The sequence below is a fragment of the Zea mays genome, chromosome 4 (genome assembly GCF_902167145.1).
Source record: "Zea mays cultivar B73 chromosome 4, Zm-B73-REFERENCE-NAM-5.0, whole genome shotgun sequence".
Taxonomy (NCBI): Eukaryota; Viridiplantae; Streptophyta; class Magnoliopsida; order Poales; family Poaceae; genus Zea; species Zea mays.
In genome coordinates, this window is record NC_050099.1 from 8,269,272 (window position 1) to 8,290,985 (window position 21,714).

At 42.0% G+C, this 21,714-nt stretch overlaps 1 protein-coding gene across 1 annotated transcript; it reads left to right on the forward strand.

The window, feature by feature from the left end:
- Positions 1–685: 685 nt before the first annotated feature.
- On the forward strand, positions 686–21,493 carry LOC109945661 (uncharacterized). The gene is made up of 6 exons (XM_020551972.1): positions 686–706; positions 1,265–1,763; positions 1,841–2,025; positions 2,143–2,399; positions 11,435–11,516; positions 21,290–21,493. Exons 1-6 carry the CDS (start codon positions 686–688, stop codon positions 21,491–21,493), a joined length of 1,248 nt encoding a protein of 415 aa, XP_020407561.1.
- Positions 21,494–21,714: the final 221 nt, after the last annotated feature.

The following is a 21,714-nucleotide window of genomic DNA, read 5'->3' on the forward strand; positions in this document are numbered from 1 at the left end:
CCGCAATGCTTGCTGGTGTAAGATAACCTCAACATGGATCCCATTCTGTAGCACCTATGTTGAAGATGATGCTAAAAGCCCACTGTTAATATAACACCAAATAACCCCAAAACTGAGCTTTCTCAATATTTCAAGGAGGAAGGGCCAAGACATTGAACCGAACGCCTTTGTGATGTCTTAACTTCAAGAGAAGGTGGGGCTGTTTTGCTGATGAGAAACTTGCTTATAGGCCGCCTAAAGTCCTTGACACGTCCTATCCTTCTAGACAGAAGAGTGACATTTGCTGTGTTAAGTGCTTCCATCGTCCTGAATTTTCTGCTCCAAACTGCTGAAATGCAGCCATACTATTCTGTTTTAACTTTTGTTCTGTTCCTGCATATTTAGGAAATTCTGCTCAAACTGGGCCAGGGGTCCAGGCAAAGGCTGCAGTGTCTAGATTGGAGTCAATTAGGGACATGTTAGACATAATTTTTAGGGGTGGTGGTCAAAACCATGCAAAATATTATCGAGTAAGTTTCTCATCATTTACATTTCGCGGTTCATATCCATCGGGTATTTAAGTATCTCTCTAATTGCATTTCTATGTTTGCTTTCATTGGGTGTTTATCCATTACTATAGTTATTTCCATGCCTCTCAATAATTCCGACTTCCCTCTTATTACCACCATCTCCAGGTACTGTGGCGATGGAGGAAAGGAGAAACGAGGTATTTTGAAGGTACCGAAAAATTTAGTTGTCTTCTGTAATTTGAACAGGCCAATGGCCTTTGTTGTTGAATGATTATGTCTTCTATAATTTGAACTAGCCAGTGGCCTTTGTTTAGTTTGTGTTTGTACCATTATGGTGAATGATGTGGTGGATGCACCTAAATTCAGATTTAACTGCATTCATTTTTATTGTCATTTTGAGGCCCTAAATTCAGATTGAACTAGATGCTTCTGTGTTGTCTGTTCATTATGGATGTCTGCACACTAATTTAATTTCTGCCTGCTTAAATTTACAGTCGCCAGATACCTAAAACATCAATATGTTTTCGTAGGAAGTATAAGGGCTCTTTTAGTCTGGCATTACCTGTACAGTCATAATTTGAGCACTTCCTATTTTGTTTGGTGGAAAGTACTCTGATCACTTCCCTTGCCTCTGCTTTGTTGTACCATGTGATATATTGTGTTTTTGTTGAGAATAACTCTTTATAAATCAACTACATGAAACAGCATATAAAGAAAACTGAGCTGATTTAATTAAGTATTGTTCATTTCTGTAGGCTGTAATTGAATTGATTCTGGGTATTTCAATGCAACTTGAACGAAGGCATCTTGTTGGAAAATGGGCTACAGATCTATGTAGAAAGAAAACCATGCAAAGTCCTAGAATGGCACGAGAGATGTTAAAACTAGCTATACATCTTACACCAGCTCCAGATGACATGATTCTTGTTTATGAGGTGTCTACCGAGTTGATGAATTTAATGGCCTCTGGAGATGATGGAGATTCTTCTGATACATTTCATATCATTAACTGTAAAACAAAGAGCTCACTCGCAGCTCTCTCTCTTCAAATGATTGAGTCATCTCTTACTGAATTGGATGGGGGCTTTGGAAAGCTTAAAGCAATGCTTACATTAGGTTATGATTGTGCTAACATTGATGAAGATCAACCAGCAGATGAAATAATGCTAAGGTTGGCTTTGGAGAAAGGACTCTACTCGAGATCAACATTAGTAGTTCAAGTGCTCTCTTCCTTTGCACATATGAGCCCTATGGGTATGTTGTGACGCAGCATAATATGTCCATTTGGTTCTGTTTTTATTTGTGTCCTGATTTGAGCTTTGCATTCTCAGATACTCAAGCAGAACATTTTCTAAAATTGACTGTCAAGTTCTACAAGCTTTTAACTCGCATGTCAAAGTCCCAGATTGCACCTAAAGGCTACAGACAATCCATTCCAAGCCTCAAGTTTCAGAAACTGGCAGAAGTAACTTGCAAAATGCTCACCACTCCCCTTTATGACTTTGTGTTTGAACATGTCCTTTTCATTTTCTACATACATCATTGATGTGCATGGCTTCTATAATTGTGGTTTTAACTTTTTTTTCTGTTTTCCTCGGCGCTGGTCTCGCACACCGCTCCCTGGCTGGGGAAGTTCATCGCCTCCGAGCCCTTCAACGTGGGGGGATTCGACTGGGCGATCTACTTCTACCCCGATGGGAAGAGCGGCGAGGATAGCGCTGCCTACGTCTCGCTCTTCATAGCCCTTGCCAGCGAAGGCACCGATTTGCGCGCGCTATTCGAGCTCACGCTCGTCGACCAGAGCGGCAAGGGGCAAAACAAGGTGCATACCCACTTTGGGAGGTCTCTCGAGAGCGGCCCATACACCCTCAAGTACCGCAGCAGCATGTGGTGAGTCTGTGTACAGGTTGTTTCCTACGGTAAGTCTGTTAAAACTCAATTGTTTGTTTCAATATATTTGGAATTGTGCCTTTAACCTAGAGTGAAATTTCCTCTACTTATTTCTGAGAGCACCTAGAGGGGGGTGAATAGGTGATCCTGTAAAACTTAAACTTATGGCCACAAAAACTTGTTAAGTGTTAGCACAAAAATCGCCAAGTGGCTAGAGAGGAGTCTCAACAAAACACAATACCACAAGATATCAAACACAGAGATGACACAGTGGTTTATCCCGTGGTTCGGCCAAGACCAACGCTTGCCTACTCCACGTTGTGGCGTCCCAACGGACGAGGGTTGCAATCAACCCCTCTCAAGCGGTCCAAAGACCAACTTGAATACCACAGTGTTTTGCTTTGCCTTTCAATATCCCGTTTGCGAGGAATCTCCACAACTTGGAGCCTCTCGCCCTTACACTTGAGATTCACAAAGAAATACGGAGTAAGGGAGGAACTAGCAACGCACACAAGACTCAAAATCAGAGCAACAGCACGCACACAAGTCGCAACAAGAGCTCGCAACACCACTCAATGAGTTCACAACTCAACAAGAGCTCTAGATGCTATCACAATGAACCAAATGCGCGGAATTGATGTCTTGGTGCTTAGGAATGTTGTAGGAATGCTTGGTGTCCTCCTCCATGCGCCTAGGGGTCCCTTTTATAGCCCCAAGGTAGCTAGGAGCCGTTGAAAGCAATCAAGGAAGGCTGATCTTGCCTTCTGTTGACTGGCGCACCGGACAGTCCGGTGCACACCGGACACTATCCGTTGCCCGATTTCTTTCCTTAAATGGCGAAGCCGACCGTTGGCAGACTTGGAGCCGTTGGCGCACCGGACATGTCCGGTGCACACCGGACAGTCCGGTGCCTCCTTCTAGACGTTGGCTCGGCCACGTGGCCCGCGCAGATCGCGCGGCCGACCGTTGGCCCGGCCGACCGTTGGCTCACCGGATAGTCCGGTGCACACCGGACAGTCCGGTGAATTATAGCCGTACGTCGCCGGTGAATTCCCGAGAGCGGCCATTTCGCTCGAGCCAGCCTGGCGCACCGGACACTGTCCGGTGCACCACCGGACACTGTCTGGTGCACCACCGGACAGTCCGGTGCTCCCAGACTCAGCAGAGTCTTGGCTGCTCGAGCCAAGACATTTACAATTGGATTTTCCTGTTTCCAGCACTTAGACACAATACATTAGTCCATAAAACAATGTACTAAGTCTGAGAAACATACCTTTATCCTTGATTTGTACTTTGTCCCTTTTTACACTTAGGCACTTGTGTTGGACACTAAATCACCAAAATACTTAGAAATGGCCCAAGGGCACATTTCCCTTTCAATCTCCCCCTTTTTGGTGATTTATGCCAACACAATATAAAGCGAGTAGAACAAATACAAAATCAATTCAAATAAGAACTCAAATTGTTTTGATTCAAATTTGACATATATGGATCACTCTATGCCACCACTTGGTTTGTTTTTGCAAATCAAACTCAAATTCCTATCTCTAAGTCAACTCCACTTGTAGAGACATAAAGAGAGGTTTTCCAAAGAAATTTGATCGAGGATTTCAAAAACTCCCCTTTTTGAAAGAGTTTTGCCAAACCAAAAGCTCTAATCTACTATTTTCAAAATTTCTCAAGTGGTAGCTGATCCATCTATTGCTTTGGCCTTTATTTTCTCCCCCTTTGGCATCAAGCACCAAAACGGGATCAATCTTGGCCCCTTAACCCCATTGCCTCACCAAAATCTTCAAATAAGAACACAAATGCAATAAGAGTACATGAGATGAACTTGGAATAAGTTACCCTCTCATCGGAGTACAGTGGAAGTCTTTCATGGTCCAAGTCCACATGTTCCCTTTCAAACCTCCTTTGAGACTAAATCAAGCAAACTCAAGCATATGGTTAGTCTCAAAGGGTCAAGTTGTAACACATCTCCCCCTAAATATGTGCATTACTGGCACAAGGACTTGTGAGGTCCGGGGAGTGCTTGTACAACTTGAGCACCATAATAAGCAACACAATGCAGAATGAACATGATCAAAGGCATAAACACATGTATGCTACAATTCAATCCAAGTTCCGCGAATCTAAGACATTGAGCTCACTACGCAGCCTGCAAAAGGTCTTCTCATCTAGAGGCTTGGTAAAGATATCGGCTAGCTGGTTCTCGGTGCTCACATGAAACACTTCGATATCTCCCTTTTTCTGGTGGTCTCTCAGAAAGTGATGCCGGATGTCAATGTGCTTTGTGCGGCTGTGTTCAACAGGATTTTCCGCCATGCGGATAGCACTCTCATTGTCACATAGGAGTGGGACTTTGCTCAGATTGTAGCCAAAGTCCCGGAGGGTTTGCCTCATCCAAAGTAGTTGCGCGCAACACTGCCCTGCGGCAACATACTCGGCCTCAGCGGTGGATAGGGCAACGGAGGTTTGTTTCTTAGAGTTCCACGACACCAGGGACCTTCCTAAGAATTGGCATGTCCCCGATGTACTCTTCCTATCGACCTTACATCCAGCATAGTCGGAATCTGAATATCCAATTAGGTCAAAGGTAGACCCCTTTGGATACCAGAGTCTGAAGCAAGGCGTAGCAACTAAATATCTAAGGATTCGCTTCACTGCCACTAAGTGACACTCCTTAGGTTTGGATTGAAATCTAGCACACATGCATACGCTTAGCATAATATCCGGTCTACTAGCACATAAATAAAGTAAAGACCCTATCATTGACCGGTATGCCTTTTGATCAACGGACTTACCTCCTTTGTTGAGGTCTGTGTGTCCGTCGGTCCCCATCGGAGTCTTTGCGGGCTTGGCGTCTTTCATCCCAAACCGCTTCAGCAAGTCTTGCCTGTACTTCGTTTGAGAGATGAAGGTGCCATCCTTGAGTTGCTTCACTTGGAACCCAAGGAAGTAGTTTAACTCGCCCATCATCGACATCTCGAATTTCTGCGTCATCACCCTGCTAAACTCTTCACAAGACTTTTGGTTAGTAGAACCAAATATTATGTCATCGACATAAATTTGGCATACAAACAAATCACCATCACATGTCTTAGTAAAAAGAGTTGGATCGGCTTTCCCAACCTTGAAAGCATTAACAATTAGAAAGTCTCTAAGGCATTCATACCATGCTCTTGGGGCTTGCTTAAGTCCATAGAGCGCCTTAGAGAGCTTACACACGTGGTCGGGGTACCGTTCATCCTCGAAGCCAGGGGGTTGCTCCACATACACTTCCTCCTTGATCGGCCCATTGAGGAAAGCGCTCTTCACATCCATTTGGAACAACCTGAAGGAATGGTGAGCGGCATATGCTAGCAAGATACGAATTGATTCTAGCCTAGCCACAGGAGCAAAAGTCTCCTCAAAGTCCAATCCTGCGACTTGGGCATAACCTTTTGCCACAAGTCTAGCCTTGTTCCTTGTCACCACCCCGTGCTCATCTTATTTGTTGCGGAATACCCACTTGGTTCCCACAACATTTTGCTTGGGACGAGGCACCAGCGTCCAAACTTCATTTCTCTTGAAGTTGTTGAGCTCCTCCTGCATGGCCAATACCCAGTCCGGATCTAGCAAGGCCTCCTCTACCCTGAAAGGCTCAATAGAAGAGACAAAGGAGTATTGCTCACAAAAATTAACTAATCGAGATCGAGTAGTTACTCCCTTGCTAATGTCACCCAGAATTTGGTCGATGGGATGATACCTTTGAATCATCGCTCGAACTTGGGTTGGAGGTGCCGGTTGTGCTTCTTCCTCCATCACATGATCATCTTGTGCTCCCCCTTGATCACACTCCTCTTGATGAACCTGTTCATCGTTTTGAGTTGGGGGATGCACCATTGTTGAGGAAGAAGGTTGATCTTGCTCCAATTGTTCCTGTGGTCGCACATCACCAATCGCCATGGTGCGCATAGCGGCCGTTGGAACGTCTTCTTCATCTACATCATCAAGATCAACAACTTGCTCTCTTGGAGAGCCATTAGTCTCATCAAATACAACGTCGCTAGAGACTTCAACCAAACCCGATGATTTGTTGAAGACTCTATACGCCTTTGTATTTGAGTCATAACCTAACAAAAACCCTTCTACAGCTTTGGGAGCAAACTTAGAATTTCTACCCTTCTTTACTAGAATGTAGCACTTGCTCCCAAATACACGAAAGTAAGATACATTGGGTTTGTTACCGGTTAGCAGCTCATATGAAGTCTTCTTGAGGAGGCGGTGAAGGTAGACCCTGTTGATGGCGTGGCAAGCCGTGTTCACGGCTTCCGACCAAAAGCACTCGGGGGTCTTGAACTCTCCAAGCATAGTCCTCGCCATATCTATGAGCGTCATGTTCTTCCTCTCTACCACACCATTTTGCTGAGGTGTGTAGGGAGCGCAGAACTCATGCTTGATCCCCTCCTGCTCAAGGAACTCCTCCACTTGAAGGTTCTTGAATTCGGACCCGTTGTCGCTCCTTATCTTCTTCACCTTGAGCTCAAACTCATTTTGAGCTCTCCTTAGGAAGCGCTTGAGGGTCCCTTGGGTTTCAGACTTATCCTGCAAAAAGAACACCCAAGTGAAGCGGGAAAAGTCATCAACAATAACTAGACCATACTTACTTCCTTCTATGCTCAGATAGGCGACGGGTCCGAAGAGGTCCATATGCAGCAGCTCCAGAGGTCTTGATGTTGTCACCACATTTTTGGTGTGATGAGAGCCTCCCACCTGTTTCCCTGCTTGACAAGCTGCACAAGGTCTATCTTTTTCGAAATGAACATTGGTTAGACCTATCACGTGTTCTCCCTTTAAAAGCTTGTGAAGGTTCTTCATCCCTACCTGTGCTAAGCGGCGATGCCACAGCCAGCCCATGCTAGTCTTAGCTATTAAGCATGCATCTAGACCGGCCTCTTCTTTTGCAAAATCAACTAAGTAAAGTTTGCCGTCTAATACACCCTTAAAAGCTAGTGAACCATCACTTCTCCTAAAGATAGACACATCTATGTTTGTGAATAAACAATTGTATCCCATATTGCATAATTGACTAACAGATAGTAAATTATATCCCAGAGACTCAACTAAAAACACATTAGAAATAGAGTGCTCATTTGAGATTGCAATTTTACCTAACCCTTTTACCTTGCCTTGGTTCCCATCACCGAAAATTATTGAATCTTGGGAATCCTTATTCTTGACGTAGGAGGTGAACATCTTCTTCTCCCCCGCCATATGGTTTGTGCATCCGCTGTCAATAATCCAGCTTGAACCTCCGGATGCATAAACCTGCAAGGCAAATTTAGGCTTGGGTCTTAGGTACCCAACTCTTGTTGGGTCCTACAAGGTTAGTCACAATTGTCTTAGGGACCCAAATGCAAGTTTTATCACCCTTGCATTTTGCCCCTAATTTCCTAGCAACTATCTTCCTATCCTTTCTACAAATAGCAAAGGAAGCATTTAAAGCATGATAAATTGTAGAAGGACCATCCATAACTTTCCTAGCAACATGAACAATGTTCTTTCTAGGCATATGATGAACAACATTTCTTCTATCAACATTTCTATCATGCACATAAGAAGAACTGGAAGCAAACATGGCATGAGAATCAAAGACATTATATGAATTACAACTCCTATAAGCATTTCTAGGTTGTCTTCTGTCATGGTACATAAAAGCATGGTTCTTTTTAGCACTAGTTGCCATAGGGGCCTTCCCTTTCTCCTTGGCAGAGATGGGAGCCTTATGGCTTGTCAAGTCCTTGGCTTCCCTCTTGTAGCCAAGTCCATCCTTAATTGAGGGATGTCTACCAATCGTGTAGGCATCCCTTGCAAATTTTAACTTGTCAAATTCATTCTTGCTAGTCTTAAATTGGGCATTAAGACTAGCCAATTCCTCATTTAATTTTGAAATTGAAACTAAGTGATCACTACAAGCATCAATGTCAAAATCTTTACACCTATTACAAGTTTCAACAATTTCTACACAAGAATTAGATTTACTAGCTACTTCTAGTTTAGCACTTAAATCATCATTGACACTTCTTAAAGTAGCAATGGTTTCATGACAAGAAGATAATTCACTAGAGAGCATTTCATTCCTTTTAATTTCAAGAGCAAGAGATTTTTGTGCACTAACAAATTTATCATGCTCCTCATATAAAAGATCCTCTTGTTTTTCTAGTAATCTATTCTTGTCATTCAAAGCATCAATCAACTCATTAATCTTATCAATTTTAGATCTATCTAATCCCTTGAATAAGCATGAGTAATCTATCTCATCATCATCACTAGACTCATCCTCACTTGAAGAAGCATAAGTACTAGTATCATGAGTGCTTACTTTCTTCTCCCTTGCCATGAGGCAAGTGTGACGCTCGTTGGGGAAGAGGGATGACTTGTTGAAGGCGGTGGCGGCGAGTCCTTCATTGTCGGAGTCGGAGGAGGAGCAATCCGAATCCCACTCCTTTCCGATATGTGCCTCGCCCTTGGCCTTCTTGTAATGCTTCTTCTTCTCCCTTTTGTTCCCCTTTTCCTGGTCACTTTCATTATCGGGACAGTTAGCAATGAAATGACCAATCTTACCACATTTGAAGCACGAGCGCTTCTCCTTTGTCTTGGTCTTGCTTGGCTATCCCTTGCGACCTTTAAGCGCCGTCTTGAAGCGCTTAATGATGAGGGCCATCTCCTCATTATTTAGCCCGGTCGCCTCAACTTGCGCCACCTTGCTCGGTAGCGCCTCCTTGCTCCTCGTTGCCTTGAGAGCAATGGGTTGAGGCTCATGAATAGGACCGTTCAACGCGTCGTCCACATATCTTGCCTCCTTGATCATCATTCGCCCGCTTACGAACTTCCCCAGAACTTCTTCGGGCGACATCTTGGTGTACCTAGGATTTTCACGAATATTGTTCACCAAATGAGGATCAAGAATGGTAAAGGACCTTAGCATTAGGCGGACGACGTCGTGATCCGTCCATCGCGTGCTTCCGTAGCTCCTTATTTTGTTGATAAGGGTCTTGAGCCGGTTGTATGTTTGAGTTGGCTCCTCGCCCCTTATCATTGCGAACCGTCCAAGCTCGCCCTCCACCAACTCCATCTTGGTGAGCAAGGTGACATCATTCCCCTCATGAGAGATCTTGAGGGTGTCCTAGATCTGCTTGGCATTGTCCAAGCCGCTCACCTTATGGTACTCGTCCCTGCACAAAGAGGCTAGCAACACAGTAGTAGCTTGTGCATTTTTATGAATCTGTTCATTAATAAACATGGGACTATCCGTACTATCAAAGTGCATTCCACTTTCTACAATCTCCCATATGCTAGGATGGAGAGAGAACAAGTGACTACGCATTTTGTGACTCCAAAATCTGTAGTCCTCTCCATCAAAATGAGGAGGTTTACCAAGTGGAATAGATAATAAATGAGCATTAGTACTTTGAGGAATACGAGAGTAATCAAAAGAAAAGTTCGAGTTGATCGTTTTCTTTTTCTCGTGGTCGTTGTCGTCCTTTTGGGAGGAGGAAGATTCGTCGCTGTCGTAGTAGACAATTTCCTTGATGCGCCTTGTCTTCTTCTTCCTCCCGTCTTTTCTTTTGTGGCCCGAGCCTGAGTCGGTGGGCTTGTCATCATTGGGCTCGTTGACGGAGGACTCCTTCTCCTTATCGTTGATCACCATCCCCTTGCCCTTAGGATCCATCTCTTCGGGCGGTTAGTCCATTTCTTGAAGAGAACGGCTCTGATGCCAATTGAGAGCACCTAGAGGGGGGGTGAATAGGTGATCCTATAAAACTTAAACTTATGGCCACAAAAACTTGTTAAGTGTTAGCACAAAAATCGCCAAGTGGCTAGAGAGAAGTCTCAACAAAACACAATACCACAAGATATCAAACACAGAGATGACACAGTGGTTTATCCCGTGGTTCGGCCAAGACCAACGCTTGCCTACTCCACGTTGTGGCGTCCCAACGGACGAGGGTTGCAATCAACCCCTCTCAAGCGGTCCAAAGACCAACTTGAATACCACGGTGTTTTGCTTTGCCTTTCAATATCCCGTTTGCGAGGAATCTCCACAACTTGGAGCCTCTCGCCCTTACACTTGAGATTCACAAAGAAATACGGAGTAAGGGAGGAACTAGCAACGCACACAAGACTCAAAATCAGAGCAACAGCACGCACACAAGTCGCAACAAGAGCTCGCAACACCACTCAATGAGTTCACAACTCAACAAGAGCTCTAGATGCTATCACAATGAACCAAATGCGTGGAATTGATGTCTTGGTGCTTAGGAATGTTGTAGGAATGCTTGGTGTCCTCCTCCATGCGCCTAGGGGTCTCTTTTATAGCCCCAAGGTAGCTAGGAGCCGTTGAAAGCAATCAAGGAAGGCTGATCTTGCCTTCTGTTGACTGGCGCACCGGACAGTCCGGTGCACACCGGACACTGTCCGGTGCCCGATTTCTTTCCTTAAATGGCGAAGCCGACCGTTGGCAGACTTGGAGCCGTTGGCGCACCGGACATGTCCGGTGCACACCGGACAGTCCGGTGCCTCCTTCTAGCCGTTGGCTCGGCCACGTGGCCCGCGCAGATCGCGCGGCCGACCGTTGGCCCGGCCGACCGTTGGCTCACCGGACAGTCCGGTGAATTATAGCCGTACGTCGCCGGTGAATTCCCGAGAGCGGCCATTTCGCTCGAGCCAGCCTGGCGCACCGGACACTGTCCGGTGCACCACCGGACAGTCCGGTGCTCCCAGACTCAGCAGAGTCTTGGCTGCTCGAGCCAAGACATTTACAATTGGATTTTCCTGTTTCCAGCACTTAGACACAATACATTAGTCCATAAAACAATGTACTAAGTCTGAGAAACATACCTTTATCCTTGATTTGTACTTTGTCCCTTTTTACACTTAGGCACTTGTGTTGGACACTAAATCACCAAAATACTTAGAAATGGCCCAAGGGCACATTTCCCTTTCAATTTCTTCTGTTGAAGTGACATGCTTTGAATTGCTCTTGGCTTCAGGTATGCTTATCCATGGTGGAAAGAAAAAGTGATTGACTTAGATTTGAAAAGAAAAGATGGCCTTTGCCCATTGACGCCTGAGGTAAGCCATCAAGTTTTCTATTGTATCATCATAGGTCCCTGTGCTTCAAGCGCAATATCAGTGCCTCTACTGTACATATATATTTGTACATTTGAGAGGCCATTGTCATCCCATACATGCAGAATTGAGTATTACATACATGGAACATCACTTTAAGTCCATGTGGATATTTTATCATGTTGGGCTGGAGGTTCTATGTATTATAAATGGGCCTACCCTCGCATCGCTAGCTTATGGTTTTGAGAAAAAGAACAACGAAACAATCCTGGTTTTTTACCTCAGAGGTGGCACCTTTGACGTTTCAGATATCTGCATGTTTGGTGTTTCTGTGAATACCTACTTCTCGGATTTTTTAGATTTAAGTTATTCCTGCATGATTAGCCCTCCACAGCCATCTGTATGTTCACAATTATCACATAATTTATTTATATATTTAGGTGGCTTCATAAAATGTTGCAGTACATACCCATATAGGATGTTTAACAGATACAAAACCTTTTACCTGAAAAAATTTGGGCTACAATCTTCTTCAGTACCTATAGTTGTGATGTGCCTGAATCATGGTTTTAGAAATATCTTAAACTAGAAGTTAAGACAGAATATTCTTCTTTGGTTAGTGAATGGTTAACTATAGTTTTAAGTTACCTTCATCATCAATACATTTTTTTAGAAAAATGTGAAATAGTAGGTCTTTTCTATTATGGTGTGCTTGGACCATGTAGGAAGTACCCAGTACTCGATACTGAATAGAGACTTCACAATAAAGGAAAAGGTGATCATGTTGGAAAAATGACTTACAAGATCATGAATTTCATTTCTGTTGTATCTGAAGGAGGCTTTGGGTGCATGCCTATCTACATAGCTGGTCATTGATATCTCATTGTGATGATGTTAAACTAAGCCAATTTTCTTTCTCGATCTTATTAGGGGAAAGTGAGTACATCTGATGTGTTTGGTGAAAGACTCTGATTTGGTCCCAGGAAAATATGAGGGTGAAGAGTAAATATTGTTTGTTCTTTACAACATATTTGTATTAATTGGCTCTTTGGACTTCAGCACAACCATGGGCGTCAGGTGGGTTGAAGCTGTGTGAAGGTTCATTAGATTTGGTGAAGGTCCTGAATTCTGATATCAAAGAAGATAAATTGTATTTAGAAGGGAAACACGTATTAGAGGTGCGATGCTTGCGCTCAGGTTCATGGTTATGCATGTACCATGTGAATCTATGTTTGTTAATTAAATTCTGTTTCTACTGTAATCTCCGAGCCTTGTTACTTTTGGTGCAACCTTTTCTCTTTTATGTAATAAGGGAAGCAAGCAGCTTTTGTCTAAGATCCTGCAAATATGCCATTTTATGCAGGTTTCTACATTTTTGGGCTCGCAGACAAGCCTTGTATCCTGTAGTGTATATGTAATTGTCAACAAATAAATCTTCACAGATAATCTTGCGGTAGAATGTCCAAGAGACCGATTTTTTCAACAAAATTATTCAATGAATCAGTTGCTCTACTTGTTTTTAGAGGATTCATCTTTAGATGGGTTGAATATTGTCATAATACTTGTCCATATGTAAGTAATGTAGAAATCATGACACAACACATTCTCCCACGACAAAAAAAGATAAGAGGGCCATATTTGTAAGCTAAAATAATTTTGATAGTCATAACTCCCCATCCTCTTTCGATAGGCTTAGGGTCTTTTTTATAATTTTCACCCTGCAATATAAAATTGTTCTATAGAGGCCATGGTACATTATCATATCTTGTATTATCAACTTAAGATTTGCCTATTTCGATTAGTAGAGACATTGACCTAAATTTTGGTTGTTCGAAATAGTAGACTTAGACATTTGTTATGATTGTTGAGTTGATTCTTGATAGCATCACTAAACAATGACATATGCGTGCACAAGTGTCCCCAGTTACAACGTACGGGCATATACCTAGTAATGTTCATTATAATCACTTTATCATGCATAGGATTAAGTTTGATGGGACCCAATAGGTCACCCTAGTCTTATTATCTTTTACCTTGTTTACCCCTGAATCACTTGGGTGGTTTTTGCTATTGCTTTCTATGGTTTTGGGTTAATATTTCATTATATCCATGTTCCAATTATTCTGTTATGTTATTTATGTTCATGTCAAGGTCATTATATCTTTTATTGGAACATGGAGCTTAACTTGAGAAACACGTGCCACCACAAGGGTGGAATTGGACGCCCTTGGCTAACAAATTAGGAAAGCTAGTGGAAAACTACCTTGCCCGAAAGGGGCAAGGGCAGTAGGGGAGTTGCATGCAAGGAGGTTCTCGGGTTGATTTTGCTGCGATGGCGGTCAGACGGTGGATTCTTGCAAGTGCTCTTCCCATAAACTGTAGCGAGTTTTCGGAAGCTAGTGGAACTTTGTAAAGGCCTCGTAGTGGATCCCTAGCCATTCACCTCGGTAGTGTCTAAGGGCCTTGCAAACCCTGGCGACATGGGATACACGACTTGTGGGTACAGGGTACAACCTCTACATAGTGTAAAACTCGTATACTAGCCGAGCTCACAGTCATGAGCAGCTCAGGACTCTCGCATGAGTAATTTATGGAACTTAAATTCAATTTGTCATTTGCATTTGCATGGGATTCATTATTAATTTTGTTCTATTATTATTTCTTATGGTTTGGTATTTACTTACACTTAGTAACTGCTAATAAAACTTGGACCAACTTATAAAAGCAATGCTCAGCTTCAACATTTATTTTGTTGATTAGCCTTACACTTCACATGAACTCCCACCTTTGGTGAGTTCATGCCACATTATTCCCCACAACTTGTTGAGCGATGAACATGTGTGAGCTCACCCTTGCTGTCTCACACCCCCCATAGGAGAAGAATAGGTGGTTCAAGAGGAGCCACACATCGAGGAGTTCGATTCGATCTAGGTGGCGTCTCCCAGTTGACTTTATGGCGCCAAGGATGATCCTTAGTTTGTTCTATATTTATCCTTTATTTTGTAAGACTTCCGCTATGTAATAAATACTCTGATGTTATTGTGACATTTATCTCTATACACTCTGTTATTATATATGTTGTCTTCTTGGCGCATATATGAGAGGCACTCGGCTTTGTTCCTTAAAGCCCGGGTGTGACAGAAGTGGTATCAGAGTTAAGTTGACTGTAGGACAAAACCTAGATAGAACTGGACAACCATAGTTTACTTACCTTTGCTACTTTGATTCTTTCTAAACTTCTCTTAATATTTTCTCATGTATTTCCGCTTTACTCTGATTATTCTTACCTTTTCTTTCTAAAGACAAATCTGGATTTCACACCTTGAAATCCTGTACCTAAAATGACCTTTAGGAATAGGAGACCAAATCTTAGGAACAAAATCAAAACTATTTTTATAAATATTTATATGCTTGAGTGTTTGTTCATGTGATAACTGTTTTATTTGATTCTTTGATTGAGTGTGATGAGTTGTGGAGTAATGTCCACAGTTGCATCTACATATACATATATGAAAATGTTTATAAAATAGCTAGACCAACTAATAATATTCCCTATTAAAATATATCTAGCTCTATAGATTCATCTTATCATAGCATATTCTATCCTATTTTAACAGATTCATCTCATTTTAGAAGATTCTATCTTATCCTTATAAACTCATCTTACCCTAACCACTTTACTCATCCCACCATGATCATGACCTAATCCAAGTTAATTAGATCTGATCTAGGCTCAACTAGTAATACCAATCTAACATAGATCTGATCTAATGTGATAGATTAATCTAACCTAACAAAGGCTAACCTTAGGTTGAGCTAATCTAATGTAAGTTACTTAACAAGAAGGATAATACCGATGAAATAAATGAGACTCTACTCCGATAGAACATGTTTTAACTTAGTTCACCCTGCACTAAATTAAGAATGACAAACCAACTCGACCATATGCAACTACCTTAACCATCAGATAGTTGCATAACCCTCTGTTTTAACCTCACAGAGATTTTGACCTACCTACACTATATAATTCATCCTATCTCAAAGGATTCTAACACATATTAACAATACATATTCTACCCTGCTAGATTTATCTAACTTAAACTAAAGTTTAATCTAGTTATATCCAATCTAATCTAGACCCTACCTAATCTGATATGGTCTAATATATTTTACAAGTATTAACTAAACCATAATCCTATAAATAGGCTGTTAAACCTAAATTGGTGTCTTAGACCAACTCATCAGTGAAACCACGACCTAGCCTATGTATAGGTTGCTCAACTCATTCATTCCAAAAGCAAAGCAAAACTTTGTTTAATCTACCTACCCCATACACCACAATTGTTATTCCAACTCAGATAATGGCATCTAACACTACGACCAATGATCCCTAATTCAGACCCCAAAGGAAGCTCGATTATGCCATAGTACACTCGTTCTATGTCAACACTCACCTAATAGTTAAAACATGATGTACCCTTATTTCTATACCACACCTATTAATGGCATGAAAATTTTAGGTGTATAAAAAAATGAATTGGAAGATCCACTTAGAAAAAAAGGATACTAGAATTTCATGAAGATAAAGTCAGCTTGATATGCTCAACTAAATGGTATTCTTAAATGGGATTTTAGAATCAAATGTGATCTAATTTAATGTGGTCCACTTAAACAGATTAGTGATACTGATAGAAGAGATTAAACCCATACTAACCAAGTGTTAACTAAACTTGGCACATTAGGCCAACTCAACCATGAGCTAACCTAACCATAAGAGTTATGATGAATTGTATAATCTACCTATCCCCACCAAATGTCAAACAAGTTTTTGACCTACACTATATAGTTTGTCTCATCTTGACAAAATTCTATTTTAACCTTGGACATTCACCTTATGCGACTGGTAACCCCAATCTGGACATAAAACAAAGATTAAGCCTTGCTAAAGAATCTTCAGATCATAACTAGCTACTAGCTTATTCATTCCGCTTATCGAATAATTTCCATTGCAAAACTATTTTGCCATACGCTTCTAACTCTCATGGTCAATACCAGGAAGGAAAGATTATCAGACAACAGCAAACAGAAATGAATCCTCCAAATCATGCACATGTTGGAATCGATCAAGTGGTTGCCGCCCAAATGCTGGTAATACAACTAATGGTAGACATGGTTACCGAAATGCAAAATCAGATAAGACAAGAACGCGAGGAAATACGTCAGGACCGGCTGGAGATACGTCGAGAAATAAGACAAGCACAGTTGGAAAGACAACGACAACAACAACCTCCACCACCACCTCTAGCTCCACCAAGCTACATAAACATATATATATGTTACTACTATTCATAAGATCTAGATGTTACATTAGTTAGTAGTCGATATGATACTATTTTAGGAGGAATAATAAGGTCTAATTGACCCCATGTGCTGTTAATAAATTATGCATCATGCGGAGATTTTGTATGTGCATATGGTTTGAGATAACATGGTTATAAACCCCTTTTCTTACAAATCTCGGGGACGAGATTTCTGTTAAGGAGGTAGGATTTGTAAGACCATAAATTGGGTAGGAAAAAATAAAATAAATAAATAAATAAATATATTTATGTAGTGTTTTGAGAATTGTTGAAACCCTTGGAAAATTCATTTTGATCTTTCCTTCTCATAATCAATTAATGGTACTAAATTAATTAAGTAATAAATAAATAAATAAAGAAAAGTGCATCTTTCGCTGATGACTTTCTTGTGAGGTACTTTATTGAACATATAAATTTGACCTCAAAGTATAAATGAAAAATATAGAATAGAAAATGAGAAAGGAAAAAATGTTTATGGACTCATTTATTCCCCCATAAATAAATGACAAGGGATATAATAGATGATATTAATTTAGATAATAGAAGCATAATCCATGAGACTGTGATTGATATTTGAAATATGGAATTTTATGGCACTCTTGCATATGAACTTTAAACTTCAATTGAAATGGGAAATTAGAAAAATGAGAAAGAATCAAGAAAAAAAGAGAAAATTACTACATAGTATAAAATAACATATAAGTAAATTTATCACCATATTAGTATGTGTAATTTGAATATTTAATTCAAGGAGCAAGTTTGCAACAAAGACTTGAATTCAAAATTTGGAATTTAAAAATGAAAAGGAAATTGGAAAAGAAAATAAATAAATAAATAAATAAAAAGAAAAAGAAAAGCCCTCTCGGCTCGGTGGGCCGAAACCGAGCGGCCTGTTTCCCTCACTCCACCTCACTACGCGCCTCTCTCCGCTCTCACCGTCGATTGGGCCCCACCGATCAGGCCGGGTCTTCCTCGGGTGGTTGCGCCTGAGGCCGACTTCCTCGCCACGGAAGCTGTTGTGGAGCTCACCGTGGCCGTTGGCGGGTCTTGCGCGTCATCCGCTCTGACCAGTGGGGCCACTTCGCCAGAGACTGGCACCCCGCTGTCGGCTACTCGGTTGGACTCGCCGCGCAGCGCGAACCTCCACCATGGGCGCATCGCTTGCATCACGGATGAGAGCTAGGATTTCAGAAATCCTAACAAACTCGGACCTCGGCGTATATACGAGGCTGCCGCAAACCCCTCGGTTATACCTATGCGTAGGGAAGCCAAGCCATCCAGAAACAAAAACACAGAGAGAGAAAGGACCAGAGAGGGGATTGGTCGCCGCCGCGCGGGGAAAATCTTGGGCTAATCATCGTCAATCATTGAGCTCCGGGCTGGGGAAGGATCGACTGTGATACCCGCAAGTGTTGGTGACCTTCCTGGGCAAGGGAGTTGGTCGGGGCTGGAGCAATTGCTCGACGGAACAATTGGCGCCGCCGCGGTTTGAGCTGCACCGTGGGCGCTCATCTCCGCACCCTAATTCATGGTAAGGATCTAGCCCAACCTTTCGATTGTGTAGTGGCTTCGTGTTGGACCTACCGGCGTTGGAAATAGAGCATCAGGACGCGTGCGCACGCCGCCGGCGGGTGCTCCGCCATGGGACTCGGTGCGCCGCCGCGGCTCGGGTTGAGGGGCGAAGAAAGGCCGGCTGCCATTGATCTAGCCCGCAACGGCAGGGATTAACGGAATGTGTACCCCTCTGGGTATTATTATCTGTGCCGTCAGATTTCAATCGGAGGGTTAGGATTGCGAGTCACGTACCGCTTCGCCAGGGTTGAGCCTCGACCGTTGATCTATGGTCGTTCGGATCCAAGTCGTTCACTACTATTTAAAATTTGGGTCGTTAATATCAGATCATGTGGCCCTAGTTGCGTACCGGTTCATTTATGAGTCCGGACTAATCTGCGTCGTATGCTTTAGATCCAACGGCTAGATCTGCACCGTACCCCTTCGCCGTGCACTTTTCCTTAAGAGCCCATGTAGTTTTACGAAATTAACCCGCTGTCCATGAGGTTGTAACACTGTGTCTCGGGAATTTTAGTAGATTAGCCCCTGTTGTCTCTAGAATTTGAGGAGCAGTCCAGACAGTGAGAAAACATATAAAATCATTTAGGAAATGAATTTTTATATGAAAACAATTGCTAGAACTTGTATAAATCATAGAAAATTCATATGAACTCCGAATTGACACATTCCAATTTTTATAATCTTATAATATTTTTTTTATCAAATAGTGTCACTGATTGGACATGAAAGCCTCTTTAAAATTTATTTCCTAATTAATCTTATATCAAATGCATAAAATCTTAGGAAATTCATAACTCCTCCGTTTTAACTCTGATTTGATCCGTTCAAGTTGCGTTAGTCTCATTTAAATATTTACTATACAATAACAACATTTATTATACCATATCTCATTATTTTATGACTAGATCTTTACTTAACTTATGTTGGTTAGTCTTGTTAATGTGCTCATCATTATCTACTAAAATATGATCTATAGTCAATTTATAATTTAGATTAAAGTTGAATTAATTACTATTTTTGGTTATCTTTTGTCTAGATTTATAAAAATAAAGACCTAGTGTTAATCATTTAATCACATCATAACTTGATGACCACGACTCCGATCTTAGTAGTTCTCGATCCCACGATCTCGTAGCGACGCACGAGTTATTATTATTTAGCTTGTATTTATGTTTAGTGTGATGTTAATTTTGTCTATACCATGTTTGTTTGTATTGCTACGACTAGCAGTGAGGTCACTAGGATATGAAGAATCACCCTGGTAACTGGAATCTCAAGTGTCAGGCAAGTTGTGCCCTTGATCACATTTACTTACCTAATAATGTTCTTTATAATCACTTTATCATGCATAGAATTAATTTTGATGGGACCCAATACGTCACCCTAGTCTGATTATCTTTTACCTTGTTTACCCCTGAATCACTTGGGTAGTTTTTGCTATTGCTTTATATGGTTTTGGGTTAATATTTCATTATATCCATGTTCCAATTATTCTGTTATGTTATTTATGTTCATGTCAAGGTCATTATATCTTTAATTGGAACATGGAGATTAACTTAAAACACGTGCCACCACATTGGTGGAATGGGACGCCCTTGGCTAACTAATTAGGAAAGCTAGTGGAAGACTACCTTACCCGAAAGGGGCAAGGGCAGTAGGGGAGTTGCATGCAAGGAGGTTCTCGGGTTGATTTTGCTGCGATGGTGGTCAGATGGGGGATTCTTGCAAGTGCTCTTCCCATAAACTGTAGCGGGTTTTCGAAAGCTAGTTGAACTTTGTAAAGGCCTCATAGTGGATCCCTAGCCATTCACCTCGGTAGTGTCTAAGGGCCTTGCAAACCCTGGCGACATGGGATACACGACTTGTGGGTACAGGGTACAACCTCTACAGAGTGTAAAACTGGTATACTAGCCGAGCTCACGGTCATGAGCAGCTCAGGACTCTCTCATGAGTAATTTATGGAACTTAAATTCAATTTGTCATTTTCATTTGCATGGGATTCATTATTAATTTTGTTCTATTATTATTTATTATGGTTTGGTATTTACTTACACTTAGTAACTGCTAATAAAACTTGGACCAACTTATAAAAGCAATGCTCAGCTTCAACATTTATTTTGTTGATCAGCCTTACACTTCACATGAACTCCCACCTTTGGTGAGTTCATGCCACATTATTCCCCACAACTTGTTGAGCGATGAACATGTGTGAGCTCACCCTTGCTGTCTCACACCCCCCCACAGGAGAAGAATAGGTCGTTCAAGAGGAGTTCATGTGATAAATACTTCCGCTATGTAATAAATACTCTGATGTTATTGTGACATTTATCTCTATACACTCTGTTATTATATATGTTGTCTTCTTGGCGCATGTATGAGAGGCACCCGACTTTGTTCCGTAAAGACCGGGTGTGACACCTGCCATTCCGAATATGTGTTTATGTCTACATTTATATAACAGGAAAAATATTTACTACATCTCTCACCAAGCCCACCTACTACCCTTGCACATTGCATAGTAGTAGATAAGTATCACTAAGATTCTTGAATTATATTTTTGGATGGAAGGAGTAGTATTTAAAGAAGAGCCTTGCATGCAATTTATTTTGTCTGAATCATGTTTTCAACTTAATTTTCTTTTTTTGCATGCGTGACATTTATTCTCCGTAACATTTTTCCATGGATCTGACTTGTGAGTCATTTTCATAAACCAACGTCAAACAAAATCCATGTTTCTTACTTGGAAACCCCAAAAAACACCACTAGCAGGAGGCGCTCATGTTGGTGTCGCTCATCGACGACAAGAAGAAGCTTCGCGACTGTTAATTTGACCTCTGGAAGCAGTCCTACGTGGCCGCATGCGTCGTTGTGTACAACAAGCTCTGGCATAGCCGTCGCTTGGACGTGGTCCAGACCGGCTGCATCGCGTTGTCTATCATCAAGCAGGGGGACCTCATGATCGTCGCCAACGTCAGTGACTCTCAGGTTGTTCTGGGCACCGTATCTGACGACGGCGTCATCACGCTGTCGAGCTCATCGTCCACCTAAAGCCCAACCTGCCACGTAAGTCGCTACTGACCAGCCATGAATTCTTGTGCGCTAGGACGACGACTATTGCTGACATTGTGTGAGTGTCCTCGAACATGATGTATGTAGAGGAGTAGTGCATCCGGTGGTGCAACGGTCAGGTGTACTACCTCGCTATTGAGCCCGAGGTGTACTTCGTCTAGCAGCCTAGCTAAGAGTCATCGGTACTATCCATATCGCGC

Excerpts from the sequence above, each read along its gene's own strand:
- LOC109945661 (XM_020551972.1), top strand. The coding sequence starts at position 686 with ATGGAGGAAAGGAGAAACGAG. Across the intron at positions 1,764-1,840 it reads TGCACATATGAGCCCTATGG|ATACTCAAGCAGAACATTTT; the intron begins GTATGTTGTGAC and ends TTGCATTCTCAG. Across the intron at positions 2,026-2,142 it reads ATGACTTTGTGTTTGAACAT|TTCATCGCCTCCGAGCCCTT; the intron begins GTCCTTTTCATT and ends TGGCTGGGGAAG.